Genomic DNA, 18,802 nt, shown 5'->3' with positions numbered 1-18,802 from the left:
TTCGCTCAAATTACGCAATAGAATAGATAAATGGTGTGAAGACAACGAAGTTTTTAATGACTCTCAATTCGGTTTTAGAAGTAATAAGAGTACAGCCGACTGTGTATACATTCTCCATCTGTTGATTCAGTATGTTATAAATAGTAAAAACAAACTGTACTGTGCATTTATAGACTATGAAAAGGCTTTTGATACTGTAATACACAATGCGTTATGGATCAAGTTAGTTCAGTAAGGTATTAGTTCCAAAATGATAAATATGATTAAGTCAATCTACAGAAATGTTAAGTTTTGTGTAAAGAACTTTAGCAGTATGTCATTTTCTGAATATTTCGATATTACACTTGGTGTAAAACAGGAGGATTTTATTTATTTTGTTTATAAATGACGTAAAGGACTCACTTAATCTTACAGATATGACTGAGCAAGACTTAAATTTGCTGTCAATCTTTATGCTATTATTCGCCGATGATATTGCTCTCTTCACAACGAACCCTGTTAGCTTACAACACCAATTAGACTCTGTTTATGAGTATTCGTGTAAATGGGGACTGAAAGTTAACACTAACAAAACTAAAATATGTATATTTGAAAGTAGGAAAACTGTTAACAATTTTAAATGGTGTATTAACAATGAAGCTATTGAGGTTGTTGATAATATTTGTTACCTAGGAATTAATTTTACTCATACTGGTAACATGCGCAATGCCGTCACAATGTTACGTGAATAGGCTCTAAAGGCATATAATCATTTACTCTCTATATTTAGTAGGGTATCACTTGATGTTAAAACAAAACTTTCTTTGTTTGATTCTCTTGTTGTACCAATAGTATTGTATGGTTCCGAAGTATGGGGTATATACGATTTTAATGAGATAGACTTACTACATAAGAAATTCTGTAAGACAGTACTTGGTGTTAAATCACAAGCATCTAATGTTGCAGTTTTAGGGGAACTTGGACGGTTTCCCTTATCATTATTTTGTAAGGAACGAGCTTTAAAGTACTGGCTTAAAATAATGAAAACTCCAGATTCGCTTATGCATATAGTCCTTCTTAAACAAAGAGACATCGGTACATAACCCACGTACTAATACTGTATGGCAAGCCTCACTAGTTAAATATATATATAGTCTTGGTTTTGGTAATATTGTTAACGTTTCAATCCTGAAAACACTGCTTACTATCTTCATATATTAACTTAAAGAATAAGGGATCAGTATGTTCAGACATGACATGAGGCTTTATCCAATCAAACAAAAATGAATTATTATTGTACGTTCAAAACGGATTTTGTATGCGAAGATTATCTCATTTTCGTTAAGAGTGATAAATATAGAAAAGAATTGTCTAAATTCAGACTCTCTGCCCACTGTTTAGAGTTTGAAACTGGTAGATATACAAATAGCGTTAGGGAAAATAGAACTTGCAAGTTATGTACTCAGAACATTGTAGAATCAGAATACAATTTTATGTTATGCTGTCAGTTTTATGAACATCTTAGAAATAAATATTGTATCAAATCAACCTGGCAAACACTGGCAAAATTCAAGTACCTTATGGGTAGTAAAAATAAGAAAACTGTTAACAACATCGCGAAATTTGTGTACCATGCTATGAAACTTAGAGAAGATAGATTAAAAACTTAAGCTGCTTCTTAGAAAGAATCATCTGTACAGTCAACATATTTGTTTTAATATATACTGTGTTTTCCTTGATATTTCATATACAGTACGTATAGACTAATTTACTAAGCATAGTAGCACATAATATATACTTTACACTTGTAACTTTCACAGTTTATAGTATCATTATCATAATTTAGTATTATATTCATTTAACATATTTGATTGTATGTACATATGTGTTTGTCTTTGCCATAAAATGCTTGTTTTGTAAATGGCCAAAGGCAAATTATGTCGATTGCCAATAAACTTTGAATTGAATTGAAAAATAAAATAAATGCGTAGCAAAAAATATGATTGTTAAAACTACAAAACCATACTGGAACCCTCAGTAAATGTTGGTATTTGCTCACATATCGCCTTCGAAGACCACAAGTTTTATTTGCGTTATAAGCGCTAATAACCTGTTAATAACGGCTTTGTTGTTGCGTTTTTGCGCAAATGGATCATTGACGTAATCACGAGATGCTATATATTATTAAAATGTTTAAATATATATTTCCATTTTGTTTATGTCCTGTTGACATAGTGTTGGAAGCGTAAGTGTTCTAGTTTTGTTCTTGATTTTTTACCGGCGTTGGTTCGCATCCCACTAAAACGCAAATATTTTTTTTATACAATAGTTGTACCTTCTGCAATTTCGATATCGATTAAAATAATGATACAATATCTGTTTTAGCTGCATTACCGGGAAAACTCGTTTTTGGTCGAAAAACGTGAGCGAGTCCCTTTAACAAATACAACAGAAATGCGTACGAAAATCTACTAAACGAGATCAGGCAACTGATCCTGCAAAATGACATTCCCATAAATATATGGTATCATAGCCTCAGGGCAAACAATAATTACAGTTATTTTCTACTTTTTTAAAAGAAAGCTCTCGTACACTATTGTGTTCTATTGCTATCTGATCCTTGACCTGATTGTTTGTCCCCTTCTTACCAAGTCTTGATCACTATCATCAGAGAGCATTGGATGCAATTTAAAATGCATATAAAGAAAAAGTTAGCGGTAAACTTAGTTTTTCCAAATTCACAATTGTCCTTTAAACATATATTGACAAAGAATTCGGCGATAAATGCATTTATTGCACATAAACTATAACTTAATGCGTTAACTGTCTTAATGTATTAACATTAAATTTAAATCATTTTTATCTAATGTGGGACATTAAAATATGCACTGAAATGGCAAGTAGTGATTTATGATTGGAATCAATTGTTTATACATGGAATGTCCATAATAGTTTCAAATGCATTTCTGGTTTTTAATAACAAAACTACGTCTAGAACATTAAAATAGCCAAGGCCATAAAATGTATCAACTGAAATAAATACACACTATTAGCCTAAACTATATTAACAAGCTTAACATTTATATACGATAATACATATTGTTTTCTAAAAGAATAATGATTTTAGTGTTTACATTTAAAACAAATACGTTAGCAAGCATTAATAGCGTTGTATTGACGTTTTCAGTAAGAATTATAATAATCATATTCATTTTAAACCATGTATCAAAACCACCGTTTTTTAGCTTTACGGGTAATTTTGTCTAAATGAAAAAGCAATCAGTTTCTAAATTCATAACAGACACATATACTTTTATATCGTTTTCATCAACTATCATTAAGAACAAATCCGTACTGGTAAGTGCTGTTTATTTCACTAGTATTTAACCAGAAATCAAACACCGTAAACGAATGTTACAGGGATATCGCTGATGATTACTTTACAGTCCGTTTAAGAGGCGACCTATTTATCAATAAATTAAACATCGACTTTTCATCCTGTTTATGAAACTATGTCAAGCAGTTTCAATTGCTTATAAAAGTATGCTCTACGTTCATATAAATACATATCATTTAAATTGACTTCATTTCGTTGAACTGACACCGACAGCGCTTTTGTAGAATACAGGCCGTGTTTATTATTGACAACGTTCTGCGTTGAAACACGAACCTTGCGGTATGATATAAAATAACGTAAAATAAGCTATGCAAATACTGACAGTTGTGTGGATATGGATTTCCGAAACGCATCAATGACTAAGGACGAAGTACTCGCAAACGTTCGAACTGAAACGTTTCTATCATTGCTCCCAGTTATAATATGGATGATAGTTCTTGGAATAATAGGCACAGGAGGAAACATACTTACAGTTATTTTCTACAGCTTAAAGACAAAGCCTTCATCAACAGTGGTTTTTATTCGTTATCTGGCAATTCTGGATTTGATTGTTTGTTCCTTTTTAATAGCTGGTACAACTGCTGACCTGTGTACTATTATCAATTTCAGAAGCAACATAGGGTGTAAATTCATGTATTTCTTTGATCACTGGATAGTGGTTGGTTCCGTTTTCATCTTGTGGGTTATATCAATAGACAGATACAGGAAGATATGTGTTCCGTTTGGAAAGCAACTTACCAAACGAAGCGCAAACATAGCGACTGCAATACTGTTTGGGTTTTCTCTGATCAATTCTGGACGCGATTTCATCACATATAAAGTTACTGAGGTGAATATTACCTCTGAGGATGAAAACTATCCGCAAGTGGTCGGATATTACTGCACGAATAGCGATGATAAAGATCTTGCTGTTGTAACAGCTTTTTTCCACGTGGTTGACCTTGTGATGATCGTTGGAGTGTTTCTAACATTTGTTTACACTTATGGGCGAATATGGCTTACGCTTCGGAAACATAAGAAGAAGACGGAAGTACTCCATGCCTTGAAGCCAAAGGGTAATGCCTTAAACCAACAGCGTACTCAAATATATGCCATGCCAGTTGAAAACTTAAGTGAAAAACAAGACACTGACGCGGTCAGTTTCAACCTTAACTCTACGGATGATGAAAAGAACGAGCATAAAATGAATGCCAGCAATTCATTCAATTCTGGGTTAAATATTGCAAATGCAGCAGAAAGGAAAAGTGCATCCACGCAGTTTTTGGACGTGCCCTCACGAAACACGATTTCGTTTGACGGGGATAGCATCGATTCTACTCAAATAAAGAAGTCTGCATCTGCTATTACAGTCGCAAGTCAAACAAGTGTTGCTTCGAAAATCAGCAAAGTGAATTCAGCGAAGAAATCCGAACGAAATGTCACAATAATGATGTTTGCTGTCTCTGTCGGGTATACCATATGCTTTACACCCTATTTTGTGGTCATCTTAATCAGACAGCTTACAATTACAACGGAAGAGGAGTTATCCCCCGTCACACAGTTTTTGTTGCGGTCCCCTTTCTGGAACAGCGTTTTAAACCCTATCATATTTTGTGTGTTCAACCCACAATACAGAAAGTATGTAAGGGGATTTTTTAAGTGCAAATTCTTACCATCGTTCGAGGAATACAGCTTTGCAAGTCACCAGAAATGAATTATAGTTGATATAATGAGAATGAGTACAAATATTATCACACGACAAACCTAATTTATTGAGATTTGTGCCCTTTAACCAAGATTCATATTTTTTAACTAATCATCAGTGTCATCACATTCAGACAGTGTAAGTGCACTAAACGCATTGATATAGGTATAAAACGTGTTATTTGCAAGTCAAATCCTAACGATAGTTTGATATTATCGTATTGTTCTATATGCACGATGGACAGATCATATATAAATCAGTATAAATTAGTATGTATTAACGCACGAAATGTATACCGGTAATTTACAATAAACAAGTTGATTCTTAACAAGCTTTTTACAAAGGTGTTGCCCAAAGAGAGTTATATGTATACTCATGGCCAAAAGTTGTGTCCGGTATTTGTTTTATTTGTGCCTTGCAAATCCTCAATGCCAATTTTCAACACATTACTGTACCGGCAGTACTGGCTCAAATTCCAAAATTCTTTTTAAAATGAATGCATATTAGTGTCCTCTTTCCATCGATACCAAATTTATGAGTGTGCGATATAAAACAAAACAGATATTGTAGTTTTTGCAGACCGGACAAGACTTTTGGATATTGTAGTTTTTGTAGACCGGACAAGACTTTTGGCCATTAGTATATAAATGATGATCTTGCAAATCTATGCAGGGAGATAGCGATTCTTGGGCACATTTTATAGTTATTTTATCACGATAAAACTGTTTAAACTTCTGCAGCTGATTTGCCTCGTTAAAGACTTTTGAACGTTATCTACGATGTTATAAAAGAAAATCCGATAATTATAAAGTCTTGCACCTTTGGCTAAATGACGTGGCGCTTTTCCAATCAGATAACAACATACAAATATGGAACAACACCACTTTTATTTAGTATTGGTCATATATAACGTGTCCAAAAGGACTCTTAACTTGACATGAAAAGCCCATATGCTACGGAGTCAGTTGAGAAGGGGCTCACTCACTTAGGTTTTCCCACTCTTAAGTAGATTACTGGGGCCGTCCCTGCATTGTATAAGGAACAATATAAAGTAATACAATAATGAGTACACACAACGTGTACTATACACTTTGATTAATGACAATATAAAACACATTGTCATGTACATGTATGTATAATTATTAATCAATTACTATCACATATCGGGTAAAAATCATGATAATTAAGCTTTATCAAGCGGAAGTGAACACAATTGATACGATCTGAATTCAAATCAAGTTAACCGGAACTCATGTCAATACAAATATGACTCATTTGATAACTAGAAGTTGAGATCATCAGTACGTATATTTTAATTATTGTTATCAAAAATAAATCTCCAACTTGAACAAACACTTAAATCTGGTCTCTAATGTGTATCATGACATACAATTTATAAATATTTTCGAATGTATCCTTAATTTACTTACAGGAAATATCGTGTTTCACATCATCTACATGAGAAGCGAAAAAGTACAAGATGCTTTGCATCATTCGAATGCAAATGTTGCATGTTTGATTTAATTCAGCCTAAACTTGGCAACATGACCGAAAGTTTGAGCCAACAGTTAAAACAATCTTCAAGTATGTATTCGTTTATCTTTCAAATTGATTTCAATCAATATAATTATTATTCAGCTGAGCACGATGGCAGTAGTTTTCTTACTGTACGTCGTCTGGAAGGCCGTAATGGAAACACTTGCCGTTGGTTCAAAATGAGTTTAATATTGCGACAATCTTATTCATTATGAATAAGGCACCTATTTCTTTTTCATAAACACATCTCGATTTAATTCGTGTTCAGACAAAGTAAGTAAACCTAAATTAAGGTGTTCGATTACATGAACTGCAAGGAGTGCGTCGTCTCGTGCACGGTAAATAGATGTCCTCTTAATGTTCCTTTCTGGCTAAACTTCGCTCCACATATCTTGCACTCAAATGGTTTCTCCCCCGTATGGACCCGTATATGCTGAGTCAGTTTCCACTTTGACGGGAACAGTTTCCGGCAGAATTGGCAGATGTGAGAACCCTTCTTTTCGATCGAGCTGGTTGTATCAGCAGATGACAGATACACTGAAATGATATTAAAAAAATAAGTTCTCAACTTTGATGTGAGGTTCTTGTGATTGTTATGGAGAAGAACATATTCCGACTATAAAGTAAATTGCACGACTTGAGATTATTCGAGTAGGTTCAAAATCGGACGTATACCTCCGACTTTGGCGATTATCGTTTTTGATTAACGAAAATCGATGATAGCTTAAACACAAAACATTATCTCCCATTAAATACCTATATAGTCTAATTGGATTTGTTTTATCTGCAGTGTATTTGCGGTAATAAAATTGCCAGTAGAAATGAAAAATCATCCTTTCTAATACTACCAAAATTGCATGTAGTCACAAGGAATCAAAGTTAAACATTACTGACTGGATTAAACGACAAGCTTATTGGTACAACGGATACCTTCAGTTAGTTTTGACTTGTTCGTATTTGAAATTGTTGTGTTAAAGGTCAGTCCACACAAACTATACAGTAACCTCCGTTTATTATAGCAATTTTCAGAAAGATTGTTTTATAAAAGTTCATAATACAACTGGACATAGTAAGCCTTAAATTAAGGACATAAAAATATATCGTTAGCGCAACAAACCATTCTTATAGGAGCAAACTAGGCATATATGAAAAGCCTGACCATAGATATGATGCAGTTCATGTTCTAATAAGCCATGTTGGAGACAAAACTACTACAAGTATAACATTAGTGTTATGGTGTACATTGAATATGATTTTGCTGATGAGATTGCGGTCTGCAAAACGCCAACAGAGCTCTCAACAGTCACATTACAATTATGTGTATGTTCGAAAACAAGGTGTCTTCAATTTGGATGAAAAACGTTCAATTTAAATTCAAAGTTTATTGTACACTATGCACATATATAACATGTGATACGAGTTTAACAACAAATGAAAATAGAACAAAAATAGGTCAAGCGGTGTAAGTAAAAAGAAAAAGAACAGTTTATCTATCTTCTAGAGACTAATATTTAAAATAAATATCAATTTGCAATGTTTTACAGTAAACTTGAGTTGAAATTAAGCCTGGTGTATTTCTAAAACAATCCAGTTTATTTTTCTTCGCTATTTATATAATTTATTTTTCTTACCATATGTTGCATTTATCAACTCAAGCTGGGCAACCAAATAAGCTTATAATAATACACTGAAAATTATAAGGAAAAACCCTGTAGTCTGATATTAAAAAATCATCCCTGTTTAGGGGTACAAGGCAATGAAAAAAACGACAAATAAGTAGAGAGACAAACATATTTACAAAACATAAACAAACACAAACACCAATACCAATTTCACACCAAATACCAAATTCGAACACTACAAACAAACAACAGTCTCATCAAAATTGCAACAATCTTTATAAAGGCTGTCATTATCACACACACCAATTGATTTGCGTGATCGTAAGATTATAAAACGTTTATTTTGTTACAAAGTAAACCATTTGAAAACATTGATCTGTTGCATTCCGAGTATATGTCATGATCATCTTTTTAAATCGATGAATTTCGAATAATCTTGCTTTTCTCGCATTTTGACGCAGGGACCTTAGTATTTTTATACAAATATATTCATTAAGTGTCAAAAAAGTTTATAAACAACTATTATATCTAATGATACGATTATGAATAAATTAAATCTCAAACTCAAAGTTTTAAACTTTCAGTATTAAACTCAGTTGTTAAATTCAATCAACTTCTAATCTGTTCCAGATTTCGTTATGACAAATACTGTCCACCAGTTTAAAAATTGATGTTGCCATGCTAGAACGCATTTTCAACTTTTAACAACTAGTCCGTGGTATTCTAATTAAACTGAGTGTGCATGTTTGCCATATGTCCGGACATAGCTCCTTTTTGGCTAAACTTGGCTCCACAAATCTTGCACTCAAATGGTTTCTCGCCCGTGTGGACTCGGATGTGCTGAGTTAGTTTCCACTTGGAAGGAAATAGTTTGCGGCAGTACTGACAGCTGTGGACACACTTGGCAAACTTTGGAGGAATTATTCCTTTCGTTGATTGTTGCACTGAAACAAACGAGATAAATTATAGCCATGATATATCTTCAAATAAAAGTGAACTAGCTGGTGCTTTCACTGACAAGCCACCTTTGAATGGAATTTTGACTGAAATGCCGCTATTCTGTTAAAACTGTTCTAAACTCATAATCTCTTCTGACACCATTTTTCCCCAGATATATCCACACATTCAACTACGTCATTTCTGAAATGGCGTTACGTTCTCATACAATTTGATGTCCTTTTCTGAAGAAAAAAACTACAATAAATTCTCTGCCACTAAAATCCATTTAAAAATGTTTGTACCATGTCACACGTGAACTATAGTTTACAATTGTTCTCTATTCAATGCGTGATTGTTTCAACCTTGGGACAACGAAACCGCCAACGTTTCCTTAAAGATACAAATAGCGTGGTCCCAACGTTAGGAATTGGTGATCGTCTAACTTTATATCAACGTTTTTTGAACAACCAATGCACAACCTTCATATAATGTTGGTACATTAAAGATAATGTTTCAGCTTTGTTTCAATGTAAGACCGCGCTTTATTTCACAAAAAGTTAATTTTCACGAGTGGCGTAGCCACGAGTGAAAAAGTTCAGTTTTTCATTCACGAGGTGAAATATTTTGATTAATATTGTGCCTGATAAGATAAATAATGACAATTAGTTGTAGTTATTTTTCAGAAAAGCGAGCCAAATTGTATGCGAACATAAATTCCTTACGGAAATGACGTCGTTGAAATTGTGTTCTATCCCTGTGCGTGCTGAAGTTTCATTTGGACCTGTAAACAGGCTTAAATTAAAAACATTTTAAAACATTGAAATTTCGGATACTGCATACATTGGACTTGCTGCAAAAACGCCTGATAATCTAACAAACAATAACACTGTATGATGTAACTGCGGATTCAGCATACATAGGATTAGCTGATAGTAGTAATGGCAATCCAGAAAAAAATCAGTATGTAATTGTGGATTTAACATACAAATATGTGTTTACTATTTTGAGGAAATATAACACAGTTTTGACGTTGTGAGTTTATACAAAATCTGAGTTTTCATTTAATTTATTTAAAGGTATATATTTATAAATATATATCCATAACCACATAGAAATAAACTTAACGCATTTTTGCATAACAATCTTGGTTGAAAAAAAACATGCACTGTAAATCATGTTCAGACATTCACCAAATTCCTACTTATGCGTGAAGCACAAGTTTAAAGGCATTATACAATCAGAAACACACTATAGAGTAGTAAAGAAGCATTGCGCCCACCATATACAATTATATATCAAAGAAGCAGATGATCTCAAATATTAATAAGTTTATTTATTCATAGCAATCGTTTTGATTAGATGTTCACTTAGTGTTTCGCAATCACGTGTGATCTCAAGGTATCCTTGCGTCCAAAACTCTTGCCACAGAGGTCGCAGGTAAATGGTTTCTCTCCCGTGTGTACTCGCACATGGCGGGCAAGTTTCGAACTGTCTGGAAAGTATTTACCGCAGATTGGACAGGGCTTCATATTTGATGGTAAATCGAGAAGATGACGAACCACCGATACATCTGAAAATATAAAACAAATACGGTTAGCCTCATTGTAAGTCCTCATTGGTAGTTGCATGTGGAGATAAATAACCATTCATTTAAACAAGATTTACAGGGAGGGAACGACACTGTTGTCTTTATTTTTTCAGTCAAACATGGGACATCATTTCAGAATGATTTCCACTCCTTCCAATAATCTGAAATACAAGCTGCCAATGCGTCACAAAAGCATAGAAAGAGCACCACAAACGGCTATCAATCATCGCCTGTCATTCTTAGAATATCGACAAGAATAGCTGAAAAACAGTATTATTGATTGACCTTGCTATGCATATGCAAATGCCAACAAGTTGATGTCGATATAGCGACATTTCTTACTGTGAAAAAAGGCGAGCTCTTTGAATATAAGGGGCATGTCATAAACATTGGAAGTTTGTGAACAACAACATATACAAAGTCCCTCTCTTTATTAGACTTGCGGAATTCTACAGAAAAAACATTCCCAAAAACGTACACAATTCAAACTTCGTTTGTACTGCTTTTGAAACCAGAGAAAACTTCTAGCTGACACAATCCCGTCGTAGTATGTTTTATATATCGTAACCACACATATTAATCTGCATCTATACCTAATTCTATTGTATAAAATACGGATGTACCAGCGGCGGATCCCGGATTTGACGTAATTTTCGGGCGTAACCTAATTTAAAGGAAATTAACCGGTTTGATTGGTTAATAGGTAAGTCGGCGAGCCTACGAGAAGCGCTATTAAGATGAAATTTTGAATTCAATTTTCAAGATACTGAATTCTAAGCAATAACTTTCTGTGAAAACATATGAGATGTTATATTTAAGAAAAAACTATTAAACTTCTTTTAAAAACATATGTTTTACAAATCCGAAACAAATAATTTCAAATCTTGGAGAGTAGGATTATTATTGGTCAACTGTGTTCTTATTTGTAAGCAAAGCTACGGTACATCGACCAATAATCACCTAGATGTTCATTGTATATACCTCATTTGCCATATATTATGGAATGAGTGAATAAGCGTTGTTTGACTTGACTTTGACTTGACCTAGAGGTTGGTATCTGAATATCAATAGTCTGAACTACCTTGCAGTCTCCGTCTGAGATTGCCCTTTGGAAAAACCAAACTAGTTTTAAGAACTAGCACTTATTCTGTAATGGTTACCTGTTCGTTCAACTATAAAAACTTCGGGCCGCGTATAATGAAGTAGGTCACAACTTTCCGATTCGCAGTCAGCTGTTTGTTGTTGATAAAATTACGGATTGTTAATAATTATTTATAATAAAAACGCAGTTGGCAGTTTGGTCCTCCAAGATACGATGTGGGTTTTTTTACGGAAAACCTTTCAAAACATTTATATTGATTTGATTTTACTATCCTGATGATGCTATTTCATAGCATCATTTACGGAATTTAAAAATTAAATGCCCCTTTTTCATACAACACGTGTTTTATTTCAATCCATAATAGTATGACTATGCCTGTGGACATGTCACATTGGCCCAAAACTGAAATTTTCGATCGCAATTTATAATAAAACGACGGGTCAACTTTATGACCCTCAAAAAATCTGTATTTCTTATCTGTCTTAATCTTACACTGCGTCCAGTAGACAAATAAGTGCTAAACTAGCGTATCTTAACGCTACTATTGCACTGATAGGAGAAATCGATAGAGACCGTCGTTACCCTGATAAGCTCCAAAGTTGGCAATGCCTTGGGCAATATATAAACTTTCTAAATGGCTGTATTATGGGCAAGAGATAGGTACAGTAGTTGTTGTGCGTCAAGCGACACACAGTTGACATAACATTATTTACTAATTCAAGGGCCATAACCCAGTGAAATAAGTGCCAAAAGAACATGCTGACCAAGAAGTTTCATGATGTAGGTGCCACAATTAGTGGTCCTACATCTGACTAGTCCATACAAACAGCCGCTTCAGAGTCTATGACGAGTTCTGTTTTGGCGACTCAACGTTTAGGGAACAAAATGCATAACCAAATGTTAAAAAAGTTCCCTATACGTGCATTAAAAATATTGTGGCTAACATCTTACAAGATATATAGGCTGAAGTATGGGAGTCACATGCAACACAAACCCTAACCGACCACTTTTAATATACTAGTACAAATCATGTTAGTGCTAGTGAAATGTGACAGCAAATGGCTGCCCCTGTGAAATGTTTAGTCATTCTTCATGAAGTATTCAAGAACGATTCATGTGAAAGAAGTGAACAGAAAATGCGACTTTTTCATAAAAACTCATGAAACGACCGAATTATTCATGGTTTCATGCACAGCCCACGTTCATAAAGAGTTCATGAAGAGTTCATAGAGTTTAAAACAGGCCAAATTCATGAAGTATTCATGAAGAAGATCTATCATGGATTTATTCATGAAATGATTAACAACTCTTGTTCATGAAGAGTTCAAGAACATATTACCAAAATTCTTGAAAATGAACTTCATGAAGAGTTCATGAGTTTTGTTTTTCATTATTTTAACGTCTCATTTTCTGTTCATGAATATTTTATTCGTGAATAGTGCATGAAGATAAAGGCTTGAAATTTCATTCACAAAATTATATGCATTTTAAGAATATTTCAAGAAGTAAAGTTTGACCCATTAAATGCCTAATATTCATATTTAACTTAGATTTTGCAGCGACCTCAAAGCACACTGGGCAGTGATAAATATTCTGCAAAAAGGTGCCCCAAATGAGCGCTCACAAGAGGCAGCTGATTTTGCACATGTTTGCAAGGTCTAACTTGCAGATTATGGCCAAAAATAGACTTTCTGAGAATCAGACAAGGCCTCCATATGACGGTCAAACTTTGAGACACCTGGGACTGGTTTCAAGTCTAATTGTAAAACCTGTTATCTTTTGTCAATGGACAAAAAGCTATCACAAAAGTTCAATATATTATTATTGTACTCTGGACAAACTTAATCATTATGAAGGAATGCTAAATGAATAAACAATAAAATATGTGAATGTGACTCTATTGCTCTTATAATTCAGATCAGCAATGACAAATTTAATTATTGCTTCTTTTTCTGGCGGAGTGTTTTTTGCATATTTTCAAGTTTCTTACAGAAGCAATCTTTACTTATGTTTGTTTTTTCACACACTAAACGCTCCAGCTTTTCAAGCTTAACAATGTCCAAAGGTGGGCGTGGCCCGCTCTCAGAACATTTATTGGTTCTCTTCCCTGTTCTGCTGCAGTTCATCAACTCCTCATTTGAGAATATAGCTTTACATAGTGTTGATAAAACTTGCTGGACATCACTAGCATCCAGGTGGGAAACCAAATTTAAAAGATTATCCTGCTGACTGGAACCACCGGACTCGAGTGCCACAACCCTATCTTCAAGCCTCCTTATCTTCCTCCTCAGTGCCCGTATTTCTTCCTTGATCCTGAGAAGGAAAGGAAACAATTACTTTGAATAGGGAAAAGTCACAAAACCTAAATCCTGCCATATGTGTCTAATTAAGGCATCCTACAGCCCTCCAGCTATACTTTAAGATAATTGCGGATCCAAATATGGCAACATTAATGAAATAAATATGTCTTGTATAATGGCTGGAGGGAATATCACACTTATGGCACATGTTTTAACGCGTATGCTACCAGTGCAGATCCAGATCAGCCTGCACAACTGACAACTGTGCCGTCTGATCAGGATCTCCACTGTTTGCTTTTATATTCATAGAAGAATTTCTGACTGAAAAGCCAACAGTGGAGATCCTGATCCGACTGCACGGATGTACAGGCTGATCTGGATCTGCAGTAGTCGTATTTGCGTTAAAACACGTATCCATGGGGTAAAGGGTTAAGAGAGAAAATGACCAAGGCCTTTAGTCCATTCTCAAGGGACATGCATGTTAAACCTGGGTAATATACATTAGGGTTTTTGCCAACCAGTCCTTTTAGAACTCCAAAAATCATAAAACACATGGGTCCTCCTTATGTTATCAGAATTGAATCAATCCACGCAGGTAGGCTGATGATTTAACTAACCAGCTAAGTGGGAAGAGCGCCTGCTTCGAGTAAGGGCACCATCCAAGGATCATTCATGTAAATAAAGTTTGGCTTATAATCGCTTATTAGAAGAGAATTATTTACTAACTTTGCATCAACTTACACATCTGGGCTTTCACTTGTTGAGCTTCTTTTGTTTGCCACAATGACATCTGCTGAGAACTTTGGCGAACCTATAATTTAAAGAAAAACAGGAACTTGTACAATACATATAGTATATTTCAATTATTCTAATGCTAAATGTTTTAAAACACAAGTCCCTGTGTCTGTCATATCAGTATGATTTCACAATTTTAGGGTATGGTTTGTGACTCCATTCTCAACTTCAGGGGGTCACTGGAATTTCAGTATTTCGTCAATATACAATTATGACAATTTGACTCAATCTCATCTCAAAATTGGTGGTTTTGCAATCTATTTTTAAGGTGTTAGATGAGACAAAATAGCAAGCTGCCTCTTGCTAACATACTTCAGTATCTGGTACTGGTATATTTAAATGATCTAGGTCTGCATTAACTAACTATTGCAAAGAAAAGTTAAATTTTGCCCAGAATAAACATTTTGACCAAGTGTCAAAAAGATAAGTCATAAATGTAGTCTCTTTGGTGTTAACAAGCTTTTCCTTCTGTGTCCAAAAAGCAGATCACTTAAAAATATTACACAGTTATCGACTTACGGTAATGATTTGACCTACTCACCTAGTTTCTTATTGCACATGACCCATATTCGAAATCGACCTAAAGATCATCAATATAAACATTCTGACGAAGTTTCATGAAGATACAATCATAAATGTGACCTATACAGTGTAAACACATTGTTCCTTTAATTTAACCTGATGACCTAGTTCTACTACACATGACCCAGATTCCAACTTGACCTAGAGATTATCAATATAAACAGTCTGACCAAGTTCCATGAAGATACAGTCATAAATGTGACCTCTAGAGTGTTAACAAGCTTTTCCTATGATTTGACCTGGTGACCTAGTTTTTGACTGCATATGACCCAGATTCGAACTTAACCTGGAGATTATAAATATAAACATTCTGACCAAGTTTCATGAGAATAAAATCATAAATGTGACCTCTTAAGTGCAAAACAGCCCATGCTCAGGTCATGATGGTTCAAATGGTTTGGTTCAATATTTAAGGAGCTACATACGACTAAATAATATTTGAGCGGAATATGATACATGTAGCTTGAACTATTTGAGCGGAACATGATAGCTTTAACTCAATTTTCCACATAAACCTACCCAAGAACTGACACATATAACATTTTGACAATTATTATGGATGATTTAGAATGGGAGAAAACATATCAATATTGGCATCAAATTAGCTTTTTTTTAATGTGAAACATGATAACCGAACAGTATTGTTAATTAAACGAAGCATAATTACAGCAAATGGGTAAAATCAATAACAATTATGATAAAAAAAGTTTAAGAAGTGTAACAACATGATAATCAATACACAAACATGTACAATAATAACGGTATCAAGAACATTTACATTTCTTTGAATCAACATAATCAAATAACCTTAAATTAATAATGTTAATTGAATCTTCTTTTCACAAATCCAAAACTAATAATCAAAAAAGAACATAGACATTCAAACATAAGAAAAAACATATACAATGACCAAGATCTTGATTTTATGTCCGAGAACTATGAACTTATAACCTCAATGCAATTTTAAAAAAATGTTGTTTTTAACAGACTAAAACTATTGGACTGTTCCCTGTCATTTTATTGCATTGTGCTATAGTGTGAGTATATGACCAAATAGCTGGTTTGCATAAAACATCATAAGTCAGTTCCTTTCTTAAGTCATTTTCATAATTTAAGTATTACACTGGTCACATGATTTAATAATTGAATAATTCCTAAATAATTTTACTGTCATTGGCTTTATTAAATAATACCTACTGTCATTTTAAATCAAATCCACTTTTCCCTTATTTAAACTGTAATTGTAGTAAGCCTGTAACTGCCTTCTAGTTAGCCTGTAATTGCCTTCTAGTAAGCCTGTAATTGCCTTCTAGTAAGCCTGTAACTGCCTTCTAGTAAGCCTGTAACTGCCTTCTAGTTAGCCTGTAACTGCCTTCTAGTAAGCTTGTAACTGCCTTCTAGTTAGCCAGTAACTGCTTCTTGTTAGTTTGTAATTGCCTTCTAGTTAGCCTGTAACTGCCTTCTAGTAAGCTTGTAACTGCCTTCTAGTTAGCTTGTAACTGCCTTGTTGTTATCTTCTAGTTAGCCTGTAATCGCCTTCTACTTAGCCTTAAAATGCCTTCTTGTTAGCCTTCGCACTAGTCTGTAATCACCTCCTATTTAGCCCCTTAACATACATATCAGTTGGCTATGGATGACTATGGTGTACAGCGAACATGTGGCATTTCAAATGGTCCTTTCGTCCAAACCCCCGTCCACACACTTGACAGCTGAACCGTATCTCCCGAGTATGTACCAGCATATGGCGCGCCAATTTGGAATTGTCGGAGAAATACTTCTGGCAAATATGGCAGGTCTTGATGTTTGTTGGCAGCTCCATGCGATCACTCATGAAGTCCAGACCTGAAACAATGTATAGGCATGCACCTTAGTTGTTACAAGGAGATGTCATTGGAATTCAAAACAATATGTTTGTATGTATCAGAGTTGAACAAGGACTGATTATTATGAGCATATAACTTACTGGTAATGTAAAACAGTACTGTAATCATTCCTTATCAAATAATTGTAAATTTAGTTTGCAGTATCAGATATGGTAGAAATTTGATTTATTCTGTTACAATAGAAAGACCTCCAAAAATATTTTACACCTTGTCTAATAAACCTGAAATTTTCAAGTCATAAAAAAAAACTACCTGGGATAAAAAGTTGAATTTCTTGAAAAACAGTTGAATAGTTTTACACACAGTTTTAGCAAGTGTTTGAGCATCCAAGACCTTCAAAAAAGTGCCAATTATTTATGTTTTATAACATAGAATTTGGCTGTGTATGGCAAGGGGTAAAAAGGTCTTGAATACCTTCTGTAAATATACAAATGATATTAATTGAAGAAAATGATGTTAAATATCAAAGTAAACAAAACTGGCACACGATGATTCATTCCAAATCAGCAATATCATGTATGTTTATAAAAAAAGAAAATACTCCCATTTTAAAAATAAAAAAATGTCTTCAAAATATTCATACACAATGGATAGGCATTTAAGGTGAAAATGACTGTAGTGATTTTTTTTGTTAGGTACGGCCCTGCCATATGCGAAACAACCTGCCACTATTTTACTATAGTTTGAGATAAATTATGGCATTTCAACAGAGCAAAATCTAAATATATATATTATATTTAACAAAACTTAAATTATAAAATGAAATAAGTCATGTTAAAAAAGGTCTTTTTTAGTCGAGGAAATATTTGAGATGATTACATCAAAAATAAAATTACTATGCATCATGATGTCAGTAAACATCGCACACACATTTGGTGAAATACATTTACATTGTTTTTTATGTTATTTTAACAAAAATTTAACATTGATGATATACCAGAAAAATTATTAATCATTAAAAAATCCGACCGCCGTCCTCGGCACACGCACCATGTGCCCATGGGACTTTTTTATCTGGACAGGAAACACATAATATATATTACTAATATGATATGTGCCCAATCACTGGATTTTGAGAAAAGAATTGTTTTACCCTATTTGTATAATAGTAATATATAAATAATATAAATATAATTTAAATAAAACCATACTTTTTTTAACACTGATAAAATATTTTAGTCATGAGAGAATGTGCTTTTAATAACAGTAGGTTTGGTAAAGTGAGTTGTGATTGAGATTTAACTATTTGTGTAATATTGGGGTCTCAAAAATGAGAAAACTTCATTTATCAAAATATATCATGACATACATTTTGTGCCGAGACTAATCTGTACCATAATTGATTGATAAACTGGTGGACAAATAAACAGACAGTGCGATAACTAGATGCCCACC

The 18,802-nt window shown here is 33.9% G+C and overlaps 1 protein-coding gene across 1 annotated transcript; it reads right to left on the bottom strand.

Annotated features, from left to right (window-relative positions):
* Window positions 1-13,784: 13,784 nt before the first annotated feature.
* On the bottom strand, window positions 13,785-15,579 carry LOC128204462 (uncharacterized). The gene is made up of 3 exons (XM_052905877.1): window positions 15,484-15,579; window positions 14,889-14,958; window positions 13,785-14,160 (listed from the first exon to the last, which is right to left on the bottom strand). Exons 1-3 carry the CDS (start codon window positions 15,500-15,502, stop codon window positions 13,785-13,787), a joined length of 465 nt encoding a protein of 154 aa, XP_052761837.1. The 5' UTR covers window positions 15,503-15,579.
* Window positions 15,580-18,802: the final 3,223 nt, after the last annotated feature.

This window comes from Mya arenaria, chromosome 10, assembly GCF_026914265.1.
Source record: "Mya arenaria isolate MELC-2E11 chromosome 10, ASM2691426v1".
NCBI lineage: Eukaryota > Metazoa > Mollusca > Bivalvia > Myida > Myidae > Mya > Mya arenaria.
Note: the sequence above shows the minus strand (reverse complement) of the source record. Positions and strands in the feature narration are given on the sequence as shown.